At 33.7% G+C, this 20,975-nt stretch overlaps 1 protein-coding gene and 1 pseudogene across 1 annotated transcript; both read left to right on the forward strand.

The window, feature by feature from the left end:
* The first annotated feature begins 446 nt into the window (after positions 1 to 446).
* On the forward strand, positions 447 to 2,446 carry LOC121795184 (annotated as a pseudogene).
* On the forward strand, positions 2,410 to 3,363 carry LOC121796808. The gene has a single exon (XM_042195588.1). The coding sequence runs from the start codon at positions 2,410 to 2,412 to the stop codon at positions 3,361 to 3,363; it is 954 nt and encodes a 317-aa protein (XP_042051522.1).
* Positions 3,364 to 20,975: the final 17,612 nt, after the last annotated feature.

Raw genomic sequence — 20,975 nt, forward strand, 5'->3', positions numbered from 1 at the left:
ATATGGAAAACAATGTCTTGTTGGAGAAAATCCAATAATGGAAGAAAAAGTGAGCAAGAAGGTAGCAAATTAGACATATTTAGGGGCGGATCTATTGCATATAGACAAGGGGCAATTGCCCCACCTCAACATTTCATTTATACATAGGTATAGATATAATATTATTATAAAATGTGTATTATGTAATAGCTTTGCCCCCTTAGTTTGTTAATAGAAAAATCTTTATTGCCCCACCTTGAAAAAAAAAACGGAAGTCAAACATGTATTTTAAATAATATTTAATAAAACTTACTAGTTGTGTTTTAGATGGAAGATAAAAAGTCATTTGATTGAGTGTTGAAGAAGCCAAACGTGAGTCTCTCTATCTGCTCTTGAACTTGCAGAGAAAAATGAGAAGAAAGTTATACAAAAGAAATATCACAATCCAAATAGATATTATAGAAAGTTCTTGCCGGTCGTGACTTGGCTCTTGGAGGAAACGAAATTCATTCAATCTAAATCCAAACAGAGATTGACCCGCCGTCCACCGCTGCTGGATTGTGGGAGTGGAGGAGAAGCTGCTCAGCTCCCGGAGAAGAAGCCGAGAGGCGAGAAGGTATATATATTTAATATAATAAAATGTCATCTCTTAGTTTAATCGTTGATCTGCAATAGTGCTGGTTGAATTATTTTTTTCATCCTCCTTATAATTTTGTGAAATTTAGAGATTGAGATTTACTGTTGATCTGATCCGAGTTTGTGTAAATTATTTGTGGTAACAAATCTGAGTGTTCATTGTAGGAATGTTGTTTATGCGGATAAATTTATGTGTGGTTATGCTGTAAATCTTATTGAATTACTGTCTCTAATTTATCATACTTTATCATACACTGCACAAATACAATCCTAAATTCTTTAACTTTTCTTGTTCTCTATTAGAGTGTTAGTTATTAGTAATATTCATCATTTGATTAAACCTATGACTGAATCAATTTTAAAATTTGATTTTCAAGTAACAGATGGAGAAATTTCTCAAAAGAAAGAATTTAATAGTAGAAGGAATACCATCAATTGGAGAAGGAGCAAGTGATGATCACTCTAAAAGAAGACACGTGGAAATCAATTTGGAAGGACTTCCTTCTGATCCTGGGCTTAGAAAGAATATTTTCAGTTATCATCCTAATGACCGTGATAGAATTAGAAGACATTATCTGCAACAAGGCCCGTGTCAACCTAAGGGACACGATTTTCCTCAGAAAAAAATTGGCAACATATATCGACGCTTTGTTCCAAAATGGTTTGAGGAACATGGAAATTGGATGGAATATAGTGTTTCAAAAGATGCTGCATTTTGCTTGTGTTGCTATCTTTATAGGCCTAATACTAGAGCACAATCAAGTGGTGAAGTGTTTGTATCAGATGGATATACTAATTGGAAGAAAAAAAATTCAACGAGCACGTTGGAGGTCCAGATAGTGCCCACAATAGAGCATGGAGAAGTTGTGAGGATTTGATGCAGCAACAATAACATATCCAATTTGCTTTTGCAAAGCAATCAACACAAGCACGAAAGGATTATCGCATTCGCTTGACGGCTTCACTTGACTGTACCCGTTTTCTTCTATCTCAAGGTATGGCATTCCGTGGTCATGATGAATCAATAGAGTCTACAAATCAAGGCAATTTTCTTATGCTCCTACGTTTTCTTGCTGGTCATAATGATGATATAAAGAAGGTTGTCTTGAATAATGCTCCGGGAAATCAAAAAATGATAGCTCCTGATATTCAAAAAGATCTTGTCCGTGCTTGTGCTATGGAGACAACTAATGTTATTCTTCATGAGGTAGGTGGTGAATACTTTTCTATATTAGTTGATGAATCTCGTGATATATCAGTCAAGGAACAAATGGTGCTTGCTATAAGATTTGTCAATTCAAAAGGATGTGTGGTTGAACGGTTTATTGGTATTGTTCATGTGAGAGACACCAAAGCTTCCTCATTAAAAGTGGCTATAGAAGTTTTGTTTTTGAAGCATAATTTGAGCTTGTCTAAAGTGCGAGGGCAAGGTTATGATGGAGCAAGTAACATGCGAGGTGAATTTAATGGACTCAAGGCATTGATCCTGCAAGAGAACTCTTCTGCCTATTATGTTCATTGTTTTGCTCATCAATTACAACTAGCTCTTGTTGCTGTGGCAAAGAAAAACCACAAGTTGCTGCTTTTTTTAACTTGGTGAACAATATAACTACTATAGTTGGAGCTTCATGCAAGCGCAAAGATTTACTTCAGGAGAAGCAAATAGAAAGACTTTTGGGAGCATTTGATTGTGGTGAACTCTCAACGGGCACAGGTTCTAATCAAGAAAGAAGTCTTCAAAGAGCTGGTGATACACGTTGGGGGTCTCATTATAGGTCACTGATAAATTTGTCGATGGTGTTCACTCCAGTTATTGAGGTTCTCCAAATCGTTGAAGAAGATGGTTTTGCAGAACAAAGTGGTGACGCATGTTTGTTATTAGGTGTTGTGCCAACTTTTGAGTTTGCATTCATTTTGCACTTGATGACGATAATCTTGGCAATCACGAATCAACTATCTTTGGCATTGCAAAGGAAAGATCAGGATATTGTGAATGCGATGGCCTTAGTTGAAGTAGCAAAACAACATCTACAAGATATGCGGGATGAAGGATGGGAGTCTCTGATCAGCGAAGTATCTATATTTTGTGAGAAAAATGATACTGAAATCTTAGATATGAAGGACATGTATAAGACTCCTGGTCGAGGTCGTCCTCGAAGGAAAGGTGAAGTTTTGACGAACTTGACTTATTTCAGGTTTGAGCTTTTTAATGGTGTGATCGATTGGCAACTACAAGAACTCAACAATCGCTTCAATGAGGCTAACACAAATTTGCTTCTTTGCTTGTCTTGCTTAAGCCCAAAGAGTTCCTTTACTGCTTTTAACAAATCCAAATTGATTGAACGTGCTCATTGTTATCCTTTGGAGTTCTCTGAAGTTAGTTTTCGGTTGCTTGACAAACAACTCGAGACTTATATCCGCGACATGAGATCACATGAAGAGTTCTCAAATCTTGAAAGTATTGGAGATCTTTCTCAAAGGTTAGTTGCTACAGGAAGACATATTGTCTATCCATTGGTTTATTTGCTTGTGAAGTTGGCTTTGGTTCTACCTGTTGCGACCGCATCATTTGAAAGGTATTTTTCGGCTATGAAAATTGTGAAAAGCCGTCTTCGTAATAAGATGGGAGACTCTTGGATGAATGATTGTTTGGTTACATATATTGAGAGAGATATATTTTGTAAGATTGATGCTGAAAGAATTTTGCGTAGTTTTCAAGTCATGAGACCTCATCGGGAACAATTGTAATTGTTTTGTCCATGCTTAATATATTTTAGTATCTTTTTGTTTTATGTCTATTCATTTATTTGTATATATTTATATTTTTGCCCCCTTTGGTACAATTTTCTGGCTCCACCCCTGGTTTAGGGTAGGTGTTCACGGTTCACCATTTTCATGAACCGGAACCGGCCAGCCAAGGGTCCCGGCGGTTCCGGTTCAAAAAACCGCCGGATCACGAGGCGGTTCGAAACCGCCAGTTCGGCGGTTCAAAATTTTTAATTTTTTTTTCTTCTCGTTTTAGTGTTTATTTTAACGAGACTACAAGTCACAAGTCACAACTTATAAGTTACAATTTACACTTAATGTTGGACTTGAGCCTTTGGGTTGAAAGAGAGTGTATTGGATGATTCTCTTTTATAGTTACATGTTCTTGGATGTGTTGCTCTTTCTTTCAATGTGGGATAAAACTCCTTATTTATAACTACATGATACATTTTCATCATCTTTGTTTATATTAGTTTATATCTTAACTATCTTCTATTATTACAACTTAACAACAAATATAATTACATAAAGTATTATTCTTTAATTCTTTATCATTATCGATTTGTTTGTGTATAAGTTTATGTGTATGTTAACTAATAAATACCATTATACACATTAAGAAGATAATTATTATACAAATTGTATTAATCTAGTGATAACTATAATATGAATAATTATTTATCTATATACAAATCATATTACTCAATAATTGTTTATTCTTATCTATCTTATATTCACAAATAATAATTTTATTTATATAAATAATAATTTTATTTATATAAATAATAATTTTATTTATATAAATTATAAATTTATTTGTATAAATTATACTACATCTATTAGAATAACAACTATTATACAAAATCATACTATTAGTCTACTACTAATATATAAATATATAAACTATATTATACCACTAAACAAATCATTCTTTTGTTATCTATTTTTATCATTATTATACCAATTATATTAATTGTTATTTTTTTCACATTTTAATCAATATATTGAGAAAAATTAGCAACATGCTTACATTTAAATCCAATTATTTGAACACGTTCACATTCTATAAATATACAAATTATTAGCAACATGCAACATTCAAATTTAATTAAACTAATGTAGTTGATGCTATTATTATCTATAAAATTGTCTTAGAAAAAAAATCATAACAAAAATAAAGATAAAGTTAGTGAATAATAAAATTAGTAAAAAATAAAGAAAAGTAGAAAATAAAAGAAAGTTTTGTATCCCACATTGGAAAAAGATGAATGAATGATCTAAACATGTAGTTATAAAAGAAAATACTTCAACATATTTTGTCTCACATTGAAAGTGAAACAAAAAATATTCAAGGATGTCTCTATAAAAGAGAAACAACCAAGAATGGTTTCTTAGAATTCTTAAAAGTGAGCACATTTAAATCCAATTATTATTATTATTTGAACACATCCACATTCTATAAATATACAAATTATGAGCAACATGCAATATTTAAATTTAATTGAACTATTCTATTGATTCTATTATTATCTATAAATTTGTCTTAGAAAATGAATCATAACAAAAATAAAGATAAAGGTAGTGAATAATAAAATGTAGTAAAAAATAAAGAAAAGTAGAAAGCAAAAGAAAGTTTTGTATACCACATTGGAAAAAGATGAATGAATGATCTAAACGTGTAGTTATACAAGAAAATATTTCAATATATTTTGTCCCACATTAAAAGTGAAACACAAAATATTCAAGGATGTCTCTATAAAAGAGAAACAACAAAGAATGGTTCTTAGAATCATATGCCTAACAAATAAATATGAGTTATTATGAAATTATTGTATTTATTTATTTGTGAAAATTGATTTTTATATATATAAGTTGATTTTTATAAATAATAATTTTTTTTAATGTTATGAACTGGTGGTTTGAACTGGCGAACCGCCGGTTCCGGTTCGCGATATTTCTGGACTTGAACCGGCCAGCTTGAACCGCCGACGCCGGTTCCGGTTCCGATTCATGAACCGGCGCCACCTGTTTGTGCATGCCTAGTTTAGGGTAATTAGGCTAATGAACTTATTTGGGCATTTCACTAATAATTAGTTACTTTACAAAGTCTTGATTTGAATTAAATTAAATTAAATTAATTTTCATGAATGGAATCATTGTGTAATTGCTTACTCATTGATACACACTATAATTTGTACAATAATTATAATAAATTCACTTAATTTAAATTAGTGCCTAAAATTGTATAACTTCCCATTAGTAACAGCATTACTTGAAATTAAATTGAGTAGTAATAGTACTATTATTCTTTATGATTCTTTCAACACAATTAGTAACGTCTATATATATGAATTTCAAACCCTGATACTATGATTCTTTTAAGAGTAGTGATTTAGAGACATAATGTCTCTATGACATAATGCCCCTATGTCACTTTGCCATAACCTTAATTTAAATATGTACTAATATACCCTTATTTTAGATAAAAGGAATATTAGTAGTTATGTATAATTGATTATTAGGGAAGGGAAGTCAAATCTAATCAAATTAACTATCTATAACTAATTAATACATAGTAGTATCAATTAAGATTCACGTTTATTAGCAAAATTTTAACAAAATTTCAACTATTTTCACTACTTAGTTTCTTATTGATATCCAACAAAATAATATTTATATTCAATTATTTTATTATTAAATAATTCTTAAAATTCTAAATAAAAAAACTAAATTTAATTTTATCAAAATTAGAAGTAAATTATAATTATACTAGTCACTGTCATCTAATTATTTTATTATCAAATATTTATAAAATTTGCAAGTTATAAAAAATACTTCATGTCTAATATAAAATAAATTAAAATGATACTCCATTAAATAGTAACATTTAAATTTTAAGTCATATAAACGATTATATAAACTCTATGATTTTATCCACCATTTTCGGATGGTAAGATGTAAACTTTTGAAACTAATGCATTTGTCAAATTAATTCACTAGTATTGTAAAGATATGAACATTTCAAATCAATGCTCTAATTTTGCAATTGTCTATATTTTCTGATTCTAAGCGCTAGCCAATAAATTGGTAAGATACTCCATATCATAAATTGACTTTCTACAAAATTTGCATTATATAAAAACATTTGAATTCAATCATCTAATAGTCATATAGGAATACTTAATTTCTTAATATTATCCTCCAATGAAATAAAAATATTCATTCGCATCCAATTATTTTATTATTAAATAATCATTAAAGTTCTAGAATGTAAAAAGTATATACGTACAGAAATATATTTAATTTTTAATTAGTATTAAATAATTACTAAAATTCTGAATCGTAAAAATGATTGCATGCATATACATACTTAATTTCTTAGTGTTATCGTTCAACGAAATAGTAATTGTCACCCACATCAACTTTTTTTTCTTCTATAACAATGTTTAAATTTCTAAATTGTAAAATAGTACTCCAGTAGTATACATATGTTATATACTTAATTTATACTTGCACCATCTAATGAAAGGATAAAGTCATTTGCGTCAAATTATTTTATTAGTATTAAATAATTACTAAAATTCTGAATCATAAAAATGATTGCATGCATATACATACTTAATTTCTTAGTGTCATCGTTCAACGAAATAGTAATTGTCACTCACATCAACTTTTTTTTTCTTCTATAACAATGTTTAAATTTCTAAATTGTAAAATAGTACTCCAGTAGTATACATATGTTATATACTTAATTTATATTTGCACCATCTAATGAAAGGATAAAGTCATTTGCGTCAAATTATTTTATTAGTATTAAATAATTACTAAAACTCTGAATCAGAAAAATGATTGCATGCATATACATACTTAATTTCTTAGTGTCATCGTTCAACGAAATAGTAATTGTCACTCATATCAACTTTTTTTTTCTTCTATAACAATGTTTAAATTTCTAAATTGTAAAATAGTACTCCAGTAGTATACATATGTTATATACTTAATTTCTACTTGTACCATCTAATGAAAGGATAAAGTCATTTGCGTCAAATTATTTTATTAGTATTAAATAATTACTAAAATTCTGAATCATAAAAATGATTGCATGCATATACATACTTAATTTCTTAGTGTCATAGTTCAACGAAATAGTAATAGTCACTCACAACAACTTTTTTTTTTCTATAACAATGTTTAAATTTCTAAATTGTAAAATTCTAAAACACATTATTTTGACACCATGTAACAATTTAATTCTAGTATACAAATTTAAATTGTTGTTCCCTAACATTTTGTCCATTAATAAAATAAAGCATAAATAAATTTCGAATCTTTATTTGATGCTATAAGAACTCAAGCAATTAAATTGATTTATTAATTTTATAAATAGCTAAAAATGGATAAACTTTTACTTATACATTCATTAATTTATTTTTCCAGCAAATTAAAAAAAAATCAACTACTTATAAAAATTACTCCCTTAGACAAATAATCTTCGAACTTATAGGAATGTATTTGAATATTAATCCATATCTTCCATATACATTTCCCATAATGAAGCAATCTTATTGATATCATACGTAATTAATACCCCTTATTCAAAATTTCCATTTTCTAGATGTAAGGGGCAAAAAGGTACCTTTATAAAATTCAAATTTTATTAAAAGTAGAATATAATGTAATATTACTATTTAACCCTCATTATGTCTTAGATATTATGTCTCCAAAACATTTTTCTTCTTTTAATTCATTCAATCAGTACGTGTATATATATTATGATAAATTCATAAGGTCCATAACAAATAACTATTTGAAATCTTGCCTCAAATTTATAAATATTTAAAATAATGACCAAAACTTGCTTTTTATATATGCATAGATAGATTACAAACCCTAGAAATAAAAAATTGCAAATTCTAGAAAATAAAAATTAAAAACCGTAGTAATCAAAGATTACAAACTCCCCCCAACAAAAAAAAAATAGATAGGATAGAGAGAGAATATAGAGCTAGAAATTATTGGAAAAATGTTTAAGATATGGTATATAAATAGGTAAAAAAACTGAAAGTAATAAAAAATAAATTGGTTAGGGGTTCTGGGTCCGGCCCGAACACCCCATAACCCTAGGCTGGGTCGTAACCCATCGCGTCCTGGGAGCCTTAAACCCAGGGTCGGGACTCAACCGGGCGCAACCCCGGAACTCTCCCCAGTCCTCAGGCGCGGCCTGAGCCGGAACTCCCTCCCCTCCAACGCTGCAGGCTGCAGGCGGGGACCCAGGTGCGGTCCAGCCCGCAGCGTTAAGGATGCTCTGAGAGAGATGGGCTGCTATGGGTGGGAAAATTGGCTTTGCCCTTTGGGTAAGGTCCTTGGTCTCCATTGTTAAAGAAGGGTGTCTCTTTTCTTCTAATTCTCCTCTACCTATTAGTACATTAGGATTTAATTTGCTTTGTTTCATATTGCAGGTCCTAGAGAAAAAGAGCTGGGCTGCCAAGCAAGCTGTCCGAGACTTGAGTTGATTGCCCTTAGAGCATCCACTATGGGACCGCCGCGCCTATAGCCCCGGCGGGGGCGGTCCCGAGGCGGTTTATAGTGGGGGAGATGTCCGCCCCCAGGGTGGACGAGGAACAGTGCGGTGAGAGGCGGCGGACGAGCATCAGGCGAAAGGAGGGAAAGGACGCGTCGGGCGTCCTTTCGCAGCGCCTATAGGCGCGTCGGTGGTCCTCGGTGCAATTATTTTTTTTATTACCTCTATAAATACCACTCTCCACCACCTATTTTTTCACCATTTTCACACAATCCCTCATTCACTATCTACACTTTCACTCTAAAAAAATGCACGGTGGAGATGATGAATCACCCGACTCGCAGAAATCGGGTTACGGCGGCAATCCTTCACACCCATCGGGATATGGCTGCTATCCTTATCAGCTGTCGGGATACGGCGGGCCTCCGTCCCAGCCGCGGATTTGGAGTCAATCTCCCCCGCCGTGAGCATCGAGTTCAACCCTTCCTCCATCTCAGTCGCGGAGGTCTTCTCCAACGCCTCCACCTTTTCAGCGGAATCTGAGTCGCTCCGCATTTGGAGATTACAGACCCAACCTCGACGTGCTTAACCAGCCACGTCCGGAGTCCTCTTTCCAATCCAGCCAATCACCTTTCACCGAAGCAGATCAAGACGCATTGGATACTATGATGGGTCTGCTCAGTTCTGGCATCCCGGATACGCCGGCAGCACGGGCGGAACGCCTGTTCTAACCCGAGGCATTGGCGGCAGAGGCAGAGGTGGCGGCGGCGTCAGTGGTATGGGCGGCAGCCGTGGCTCGGGCAGCGGCGTCGGCAGTGGCGTCGGCGGTAGCGGTGGCTCTGGCTCCAAACGGGGCAAGCTCTACACCAAAGCAGAGCCAATTGCCGTGGCGAGGGCGTGGGATGCCATCACATCAGACCCCATAATGGGCACCGATTAGACTGAGGGGAGCTTTTGGAGGCGCGTCATGATGGTATACGACGAGTTTAAACCCGCTGGCGCCGATAAGCGCGACCCAGAACAGATCTGCAAAAAATGGGGTAGGATTCTGCTGGCTACCAAGCGGTTCGCGTGCATATACCAGAACAACCTTCTCCACGCTGAGAGTGGCCGATACGGGACAGACGTGATTGCCCTGTCGATGGGCCAGTACCACACGGATGGCTGGCCGAAGTTCACAATGTGAGAGGAGTATCAAATCCTCGCGGATTGTCCGAAATTCAAGGCCATCTGCGCGCAAGAGGTCAATACAGCTCCTGGTCCGAAGCGTACAAGGCACAACCTTGCCGGGGACTACAGCAGCGGAAGCGGCTCGCACTCATTCGAGCAGCCCGACGAGCAAGTCGAAGAGTCAGCCGCTACACACACTAGGCGAGGACGGCCCCTGGGACAACATGCCTCTATCCGCAGCGCCGGAGGGGCTAGAAGTGCCTCCCCCAGCCTGCCCCAATCCCACAGCACATGGTGCAAGATCCCCACGAGGTCTTGAGGGATAACATAGATGTGCAGTTGATGCAACAACTGCAAGACGTATGCAGCAAATACGTAGCCACCGATGACCCGTACGTCAGGAACATCTACAAGAAGCTCATCACTCGGTATGAGCGTCGGCTAGGGTTGGCTGATAACGCTCCTGGGGAAACCGCGGCCGGCAGCAGCGAGGGAGGAGGAGGAGGAGAAGAAGAAGAAGAAGACGACGAGAAAGCCGACTCCGACACCGAGTAGACGGTGGCGGAGTTTTTAGCTGTATTTTATTTTAAATATTCGTTGTATATTTTTACCCTTTTGCAATATAACGAATATTCGACCCCAATTACCTCGTCTTCTAATTATTTACATTTTATAATGAAAATTGATTATAAAATTTGGGGGCTATTGGAAGTGTCCACCATAGTGGCGGAAATAAAATTTGGGGCTATGGACAAAAACTGGGGCGGGGCTATTGAGGTGTCCGCCTTATAGTGGACACTCTTAGCCAAAGGGGCTGAACTAAACGGGCAGTGAAGGGTGTGGCGTGGGCTTGCGAAGAAGAGGCCCAAAAGCAGGATTTTTATAAATTGCCTTCTTAAATTCTTTTTTCTAAACTATTAAATATAGATTCTAAAATGAGATGTGCACTCAGTATTATTTTATACCGTGCATCGTGTTTATTAATCGTATATGCAAACATAAATCATTCGTCGTTCCCTTTGCCTTTGTACTCCTTCGGTCCAACCGAAAGATGATCTACTTTTCATCCGTCCCAACCAAGACGAGCCATTTCTTATTTAAGAAATAATTTAAATATCCAATTATCTTTTTTTCTTACTTTATTCCCCCTGCTACTTTTAAATACCCAACAACTTTTTCTCTCTCCTACTTTTAAACATTCAACAATCTTTTATCTCCATTTTAAACACTTTAAAATAAATATGCATAAAATCCCGTGTCATCCCAGGAAGGGGTCTTCTTCCCTAGAACGGAGGGAGTAGTTCGCAGATTAACATTACTAAGGCAAGTCGACACAAATAGCAACAAATTCCCTTGATTCAAACGTAACTAGATAGTGATGTGCGTTCTTTAGTTCGATGAAAACCTTAAAAGAAGATAATTAAAAGAGGAGGAATGATATGTTACATATCTTATATGGGCTCTTTATGTGAGCATTACTCTTGTTTGACACACATTTAAGATTGTTCGTTTCCATTTATCTATTTAGTTTGACTCTAATACATTAAAAAATGTTATTATAATTTTTAAATTTACAAAATTCATAAAAATCAAAGCTCGATTTGCTCGTTTTCTCTATAATTTCAAATAAATAAATAAAATAATAAATCAAGCTTTGATTTTTATGAATTTTGTGAAATTAAAAATTACAATAACATTTTTTAATGTATTAGAATTAAACTAAATAGATAAATCGAAACGAACAACGCTAAACGTGTGTCAAACGAGAGTGGTGCTCACGTAAGGAGCTCACATAAGATATGTAGCATATCATTCCTCATTAAAAGAGTGGGTATTACATATCATCATTTGCTGTTATCTTTGTCATTATGTTGTATAATAAAGTAAAAAATAAATCTTGCAACCACATTAAGAATTTATACATATATAAAATGTGAGTTTTAGGCCATTTTTAAAAATATTTATGAAGTCTGGGCATCGTTTTAAATATTTATAATAGTATATAATCAATGTATCATTATACGTTTTGCATAGTTTGAATTGATCTTAGGTATTTTTCTTACTCTTCGTTAATATTGCTTTAACATGAAACCAGTTTTCTATATGATGATTGATACGCTCGGATTTTGCACTATTTAAAGGCCATTTTGTGGTCCGTTTTGAGTGTCAAAGTTGCATTACATATTCCTCTATTTGCCTGATTCTATCTTATTTGTTTTATGCTTTTACTTTATTTATTTTTGTTTAGTTTCAAACCCAAAACTCTTGTTTCTGTAGATAGTATATGATACTTAGTACATGATAGCCAGTTGCAATTCTATTCCCTAAGTTCAATATCTCGGTACTGACCTACAACTATATTATTTCTGCCTTGTATACTTGCAAGTAGTTGTAGTGCTAAAAAATAGTGCATCAAGTCTTTGGCTCCGTTGCCGGAGAATATTCTTGCTTTAAGCTGATATTGTAGAAATGTTGATAATACTAATTTAGAGTGTAATATTATTTAATTTTAGTTTTCTTTCTTTTGATTTTTTTGAGGTACTTGAGGAGAGCAAGGAGCGCAACAACGGAGGTGTTCCAATATTACTTTAATTTTCTTTTTTTTAGGTTTTAATTTTTGTTTTTGGTTTTCTAAAAAAATAATTTTTTCTGTTAAGTTTATTTTTGTTTTTCTTAAAAAAAATAAAAAATTTACTGGAGCAGGGTCAGCGGTCCGCTGAGTTATTTTCAGTGGCCCGCCAAGAGAAGAACGATGAGGATAGACCATCCACAGTGGTCCGCTGAGGCGAGTCAGACTTGGCATTTTACTTAAGGTATGTTTCCTCTTTTCCTTTTTTCATTCTTTTTCTTTCTAACCCTAGCATCCACTTCTCCTCTCTCTTTAAATTTTATATCTCCACATTATTCACAAACCCACACTTCAAATTTGCTCACTTACTCAAATTCTTTGGATTCTATCAAATTGTTATTGTGCTCAACTGTCAACCAATGCAAGGTACGTTCTTCTTGTAATTTCTGTGTATTGATCTTGAATTCTTCCATTGAATGATTTTGTTGTTGGTATAAATTTTGGTAGTTTGAATTGGAGTTTGATGGGGGATGATATACTTGTGATAAATTGTTGAATTGAATTTGTTGGAATTAATCATTGTTGTGTATCATTGTTGGGTGTGCTTGAATTAACCTCTTTTTGTGGATGAAATTTGAACACCCCGTTGACTTGATTGTTGATAGGCATAGTTCATGTTCAGAGCATTGTGAGGCTATTTTATCTTGCATGGCTTGTGTATATTCTTGAGCTTATATTGTTTTGCATGATCTTGGTCTATTATTGAAAATTCCTGTAAATTACACCTTGATTTAGTTCAAGTTTGGGGGATTGCCAAATATTTTGTGTTGTATCATACTACAATTTTCTTCATTCTATGCTCACATTGCGAATTTGTAGGTACAAAGGCATCCCAACGGAATTCCCACGATGGGGGATAACTCATGAGCTTCAAAGAACGTCAAGCTAAAGACGAAAAATAAGTGCTTGTTGGGAGGCAACCCAGCCATTATTTCCAGTTTTTAAAGTACTTTTTATGTTTATTTTCGTTTTGTGTTGATTGAAAATTTTCGCAGGTTCTGGACTCTCACCAGCGACAGCTGCAGAGTGCCCAGCGGCCCGCTGGGCACTCACTGGAAAAACGTTCTGACTCGTTGCCAGCGACCGCTGGAGGGCTCCCAGCGGCCGCTGCCCAATTGCAGATTTCCAGCGTGAATTTTCAAATTTTTCTAATTTTTGCCCCGTCTAGCTACTATGCGAAAAATTTCCAATGTATTTTTTTTAGTAATTTACTCACGTCCCTACTGACTCTACAAACTTATTTTACACTTTGTTGTTGATATGTTTGGGGGATGAAGTGGTGGACAATGAGTTTAGGTTTTAGGTTTTTGTTTTTAGTTTTTGTTTTTGTTTTTAAAACCCGAGGTGAATTGTGTCATGAGCATAACATGAAGACCTTAGAAACACGTATGTTTAGGGATACATTAGACCGAGTTGCCAATATTATTAAGTTCTTTTCATCTTTGATTAAGTATGGCTTGTCATTTTAATTTGATGGTTTGGTGAAAAGGTGCATAATTAGTGAATTGCTTGTTCGCCTTGAATCATGCTTATACCTTGTGAGATTTGAGCCGAATTTATTTCTTGTGTGATTTATCTGCATGCATGTATATGTTTCTAGAACTTGCTCATCGTCTGCCTAAGTTTACATAGTGTTTAAGTTGATAAGGGAAGATGTTAGGCCATCTTTTCATAGCCTACTTTTATATCCAAAATTTTTGACCATTTCTCAAAAATCTCTTTTACCCCTTGGAGACAATTTTGAGCATTTAATCCTATTCTTTGGAAGCCAAATCAATGGGGACAATTAATTGAGTTAGTATAGTTATTTTATTCTATATTTTGTAAAGAAATTGGAGAGATAAAGGAAATTTATGAAAATTGAAAAGTAGTGTGCTTAAAGTTGTAAAAGTGCAAGTTGTGAAATAGAAGATTCAAAAATGTACTTGATCTAGAAAGGATGCTTATAAAAAAAAGAAAAGAAAAGTTGTGAAGAAAAGAAAAAAAAATGAAAGGATTGGAAAGTGAGTTGAAGGAGAAAAATAAGTGTTAAAAGTGTCTTGGTTTATAAGAAAAGTGGAGCCTATTTTACTCTAATTGAGATATTTTTATCTTTGAGTCACTTCTTAGCCAAATATTCCTCACCTACCAAAGAGCCTATATTACAACCATAGATAAAGACCTTTCGGACTTTTGATGTTTAATCACATCTAGTAGATGAGTGATTAGACTTTGAGCAAGCCTATGTAAACTTTGCATGATGCATGATTTGAGAGCTTATACACATTAACCTTATACACTTTGAGAGTGAGAGACAAATCACTTCCCATCTTTGGAAGTTTGTCACATGTGAGTGCATGATTTCAAGGTGTTCCACGAGTTAGTAATGAAAGTGCACTAGTAAGCCTTGCTTGATTTGATTATGTTAATTCATGCTTAATCTATCTTTTTCATACTTTGAAGCAATTACGACGTCTAGTCCTTATGCAATCCGTGCGTCTATTTTATGTTTCTTTGTTATTTTGTTTGAGAACAAACAAATATTCAAGTTTGGGGGTATGATACGCTCGGATTTTGCACTATTTAAAGGTCATTTTGTGGTCCGTTTTGAGTGTCAAAGTTGCATTACATGTCCATTATATGCATATTTTATCCATTTTGGTATTTCGATGTGTTTTGTGAGAAATGTGTAAAATAGAGCAAAAAAAAGGCAAAAAACGTCAAAGTTCGGAAGCTGGAGCAGAAGGCAACCCCACGGACCGCTGGCGTGTGCCAGCGGTTGCTAAAAATCACTTCAGAAGGTTCTGACTCTCTCCAGCGCCCGCTGGGACCATGCCAGCACCCGTTGGGCATGTTTGCGCACGACAACCTCTGTTCAAACTCAATTTACTGGCGATCCAGAACTCCGATTAGGGCGATCTATATTTCATTCTCTTTGTCTTTGAAATTTCTTCGCGTTGGTACCTTGATCATCTCAATCGGAGTTCTTTGGAGAAATGTATGGTCGTTCTACCAAAGTCGCGTAAAGCTGTCAATTGCAGAATTTTAGGCGGAAATTCAAAGAAGGAAAGAAGACATTACCTTGTGAAGCCAAATCTTTTCCTTAACCTATGGGGCACGAAAATTCTATGTTTACTATTGCTTGGAGGAAACTTTTTACCAAATTTAAATCCTTTTCAAACATATATATACCCCATAACCTAATTCATAATATTCACCAATTCATAGCCCCCAAAAGGGGAGCCTCCAAGGCTCCTCCCTCTCCACTCCTTAACCTCATTCTTCCATCATTCTTGGAGATTGAAGCAAGACAAGAGGAACATGAATACTTCAAGATTCAATCTTGGGTTTTGTTTGTTTATTTCATGTCTCGTACTTTAATTATTATTTTAGTTCATCTGTCTACGGATAACTAAACAATAGAATTTTGAGGTTTGATAGTAATTAATATTTATGTAGTTCTTTTTATGTTTAATGTTCAGAACTCATTCCACTTGATTTTTCTTAAACTTTTGTTCGACTAATGGGTCGTTACCTTGATTATTGTCAATCTTTGATCGGTGATAGCTTTGATTGGTTTATCTTATATGTTCATACAATAATTGTGACATGAGTATTGAGAAATCGTGGTAAAACTTGAGTCGGATAAACGTAGAACTAATTAGAATAACAAAAGAGTTAGTGAAATCATTATCCTTGAAATTCCTCTATTTGCCTGATTTTATCTTATTTGTTTTATGCTTTTACTTTATTTATTTTTGTTTAGTTTCAAACCCAAAACTCTTATTTCTCTAGGTAGTATATGATGCTTAGTACATGATAGCCGGTTGCAATTCTATTCCATGAGTTTGATATCCCGGTACTAACCTTTAGCTATACTATTTCTGCCTTGTATACTTACAAGTAGTTGCAGTGCTAAAAAATAGTGCATCAATGATATTGCTTTAACATGAAATCAGTTTTCTATATGATGATATTTTTTTTCCATTTGTGTATTAATAATGTTTGTTTTGCAACCCCAATTCATCCATTTTTTCTAATTTTTTATGATTGGAGAATTGTTTTTTTCTTTTGTTTTATTAATAGTATGCTTTTTGCTATTCTAAATTCACAATGTCTCCTTTAATTTCCCAATGACTTTATGCACTCTTTATTTTATTTTTTTAATAATGTATTTGATGATGTTGCTGAGAATTTTGATCTTATATCTTTAAATCTACTAATTTTGAGAATTTTAATTTTTTTTAATCTCTTTCAAACCTACTAATTTTAGTAGATTATATTTAATATAGTCTATGAGTTTCTTCTTTCGATTTTCCTTGACAATTGTAGAACTATAACTATGTTTTATCTTACAAGAAATCGAAAGATTTTTATATATACAAGCTCTAACGGTTGGTTAGGGTGTAAAATATCATTGGATGTTCTGTAATCTTTACACTCTTCTATTTCAGGAATAAAAATCACACCTCTAAGAAATGGTATACTAAAAAGTTGAAGAAGCGAAAAAAAATCTAACCTGCTGTACGAGGAAGAAAAACAAGCGTGGATATAGGGAAAACAAAAATATAGCATTAAACATTTAGTTTATTATTAGTTTATATTTCTTTATTTAAGTGTAGTGAGCTAAAGGTTATTTTTTTTAGCTTTAACAATCTGCTTTGATATAAAATATTGTTATATTCTTATTGATTTTTTTTATAAAATTAATTTGTGATATATTTTGACTATTTTAATATTTATCACTAATTTAAGTTTGGCATGTTAAGTTCAACTTTAATTTTATTAATTTTGTATTTTTATCTTGATGTTCGCTTGGAATTTTTACTAATAACTATTTTATTAATACTAATGAGGAGCTTACGAAATAAAGTAATTTTAAAGTAAATAACCAATTTGCCTTTTCAGTGTTTAATTGTGTTCATTTGTTTCCTTACTATCGTTTTTACATATTTTATGATATTTTTGGAACTCTCATGAGCCATTTAATTTATTTTGTGAATGTACTCAAGATAGCCACAATGAACATGCTTAGAGGACTAAATTCGGTGAGAAAAACGGGGCCCCTTTCCTTCATTACAACTCCTTGTATGTAATAAGCAAATCCCGAACCAAATACACCCTGCAACCCACGCACGATAAATATATAGTTAGTTTTCACTCACTTATTTATGCATTACCGAGCGAATTATAGATGCATGGAGATAAATCATTATGTAAACTTAGACAGACTAGGAGCAAGTTCTAAAAACATATAGATGCATATAGATAAATCACACAAGAAATAATTATGGCTCAAATCTCACAAGGTATAAGCTTGATTAAAGGCGAACAAGCAATTCAGTTGAATATTTTTCCTTACTATCATTTTTACATATTTTATGATATTTTTGGAACTCTCATGAGCCATTTAATTTATTTTGTAATATAAGAATATTATAATATTATATCATTGAATATTTCAATGTGTAAAATAAAACTTAGGAGCTCCTACAATAAAATTTAGGAGCTGAACAATTATATTTTTCATATCTTGGTGTTGTGTTTTACTATTGAACTAAATATGTTCAGAGTGTATGTTAACTTTGTTAACATAATTTGATATAATTATAAAATAATACTCCCTCCGTCCCATGCTACTCGCACTTTTCATTTTAGGCCGTAAATTTGGGATTGATTTTTTTGTGTAATTAAAAAAGAATTTTAGGTGTAATGAGACATCACTTAATAAAAGAGCTCTTAACTTAAACTAACATATTAATTAAATGCATTAATTCTAACTTAAATTATAAATAGTGTAAGGACTTTGTGACGAGCCGAAAAGCAAACGTGCGAGTAGCACGGGACGGAGGGAGTATATATATATATATATATAGGGGTGTGATAAACTACAAACCTTCTATAATACAAATTATACAAACTTTAATGCTACTTACTTAATACAATTAATCAACGGTTAATATAAGAGATTTTTCTAATGTCAACATTTCCTACAATCTGTACACTCCGTTGACATCGAACAATCAGAATTTGTACACCCCCGTTAACATAATTTGTACACCCTATTGACATCAGCCCCCGTTGACAGAATTTGTACACTCCGTTGACATCAGCCCCCCGTTGACAGAATTTGTACACTCCGTTGACATCAGCCCCTGTTGACATTATCCCCCGTTGACAGAATTTGTACACTCCGTAGACATCAGCGCCCGTTGACAAAATTTGTACACTCCGTTGACCTCTCTATATAGGATTATATATATATATATATATATATATAGGATTTTGATCAAAACAAGAATCCCTTTAAATCAAGAAATAAAGGCCGAATGTCAACCATAGGATTAGGTGAGATCATCTTAAAATTAGAATATCTAATTGTTGGATTAATTTCTGAAATATTATTATTTTAATCACTAATAATCCTATAAGGTTACTTATGTCATATCATCTAATCGGCTGTTATGGAAAATCCTATAATGTTGCCTCTCACTAACAAATCATATGCGTGGGTGATGAATCAACATTCCATAACTTCAACTCCTTCATATCTTCTATATTCTTCACACAATCTTCCAGTCATCTTCCATTAAACTTAATTCCAAGGAGATTTATTATTCTTGAGCAATTAGTTTCCAAATTTCGTGGTTGTCGTGTTCCAGATCAATCTGTTCCATTTTCAATTCTATACCATCGTCGTTGGCAGATCCCACATTACTGTCATCGTTTCTCATATCATTTTTCATTTCAGCTGGCGGTCAGAATCGTAACCTACAATTCTACTTTATGAATCTTCATTGTTTTTGTTTAATGTTTTGATAACAAAACCCATTGTTTTTTGCTTTGTATAGATTTTCGTATCCTAACTCCAAAAATGGAATCCGACACACATTCTACTTCACACGTAGATAATCAATCATACTTCATTCTTGAGAATACAGGTTATGGTTATGTTTTTTATTTTCATTTGTTTGTTATGCTCCGATTCATATTTTTGTATTTGTGATTGTCACTGTCTTTTGTTTTATGAATCTTTTCACCTATATTATCTTATCGATTTTTTTGCTATGCTTCGATTTGTATTTAGTATGCCCCATTTTCATGGAAGATAGTTTGTACGCTTTGTATGCCGCGATTTATCTTTATTATGACATATTATCATTCTAAATCCAGTAGATGGAAACTTGTCTTTACTTCATCGTTAGTTTTTAGGAGTGTTCTAATTAAGAATTTTTACAGATTTAAATACACCAGAATGCCTTGTAGAGCTTAAACCATTTGTTGGTCGTAGCTTCCCAACATTGGACAACGCCATTGAGTTTGAAATCTCCTCTAGTTAAGGTTGTTCATGTTGTCCAATGCCAAGATGTAGCAACGCATGTTTATGTTGATGAGAAGAAGAAGGCACAACCAATTTTGTAGGGAGAGATTTTGGGTTTGTACCAGGGCTGTATGTGTCGATATTGATCAAATTCATGAGCTGACATCTATAGTTCGTGAAGCAAGACAAAAGATTTTCGCCGACGACGTAGTAACATCTACAGCCCAAATGAAGAAACTAATTGAGGAATTTTATGGGGCTGACGCACCCAAGGAAGTAGATGTTCAACCACTTGAAGTCGTCAGCACGAAGGGATCTGGTAGTAGACTCCCCTCAAGAGTGGAGAAGGATTTGAAGCTTAAGAACAAGCCTTTGCGTCAATGCAAGAAATGTCAGGAGTGGGGTCACCACGATTCAAGGAATTAGGACAAATTCAAAGAGAAAGAAAAGCGGCGGTCTAGAAGAAATTCTGAAGTTTGATACCATGTATTATGTTTTTTGATGTAACGTCAATTTTAGTTTTTTTTTGGAGTCCATTTTATTTGCAATGTCACGTTGTTTGAAATTACTCACTTCGTTCAGATTTGTATTAGGCATTCTGGTACTCAGTAGTTTTTTGTCATGGCTCGAATAATGGATTATTATGACTCAATTTACCCATAAGTTTCCATGACCCAAATATTCATCTAGTATGACCCAAAAGAATAGATGATGTTTTGGGCATTATAACGGTATTCTTGTACTCAGTAGTTTTATGTCATGTCTCGAATATTCGATTATTATGACCCAATTTACCCATATGTTTCCATGACTCAAATATTCGTTTAGTATGACCCAAAAACATAGATGATGTTTTAGGTTATTGTTTGTGTATTCTTCTGTCGTACTAATATTTGGTTTTTTTAATATGTTTAAAACATGAGAACAATCTTGTATTTGGTTTTTTTAATATGTTCAAAACATAAGAATATTCT

This window comes from Salvia splendens, chromosome 3 (assembly GCF_004379255.2).
Source record: "Salvia splendens isolate huo1 chromosome 3, SspV2, whole genome shotgun sequence".
Lineage (NCBI taxonomy): Eukaryota > Viridiplantae > Streptophyta > Magnoliopsida > Lamiales > Lamiaceae > Salvia > Salvia splendens.

Excerpts from the sequence above, each read along its gene's own strand:
- LOC121796808 (XM_042195588.1), top strand. The coding sequence starts at position 2,410 with ATGGTGTTCACTCCAGTTATTGAGGTTCTCCAAATCGTTGAAGAAGAT.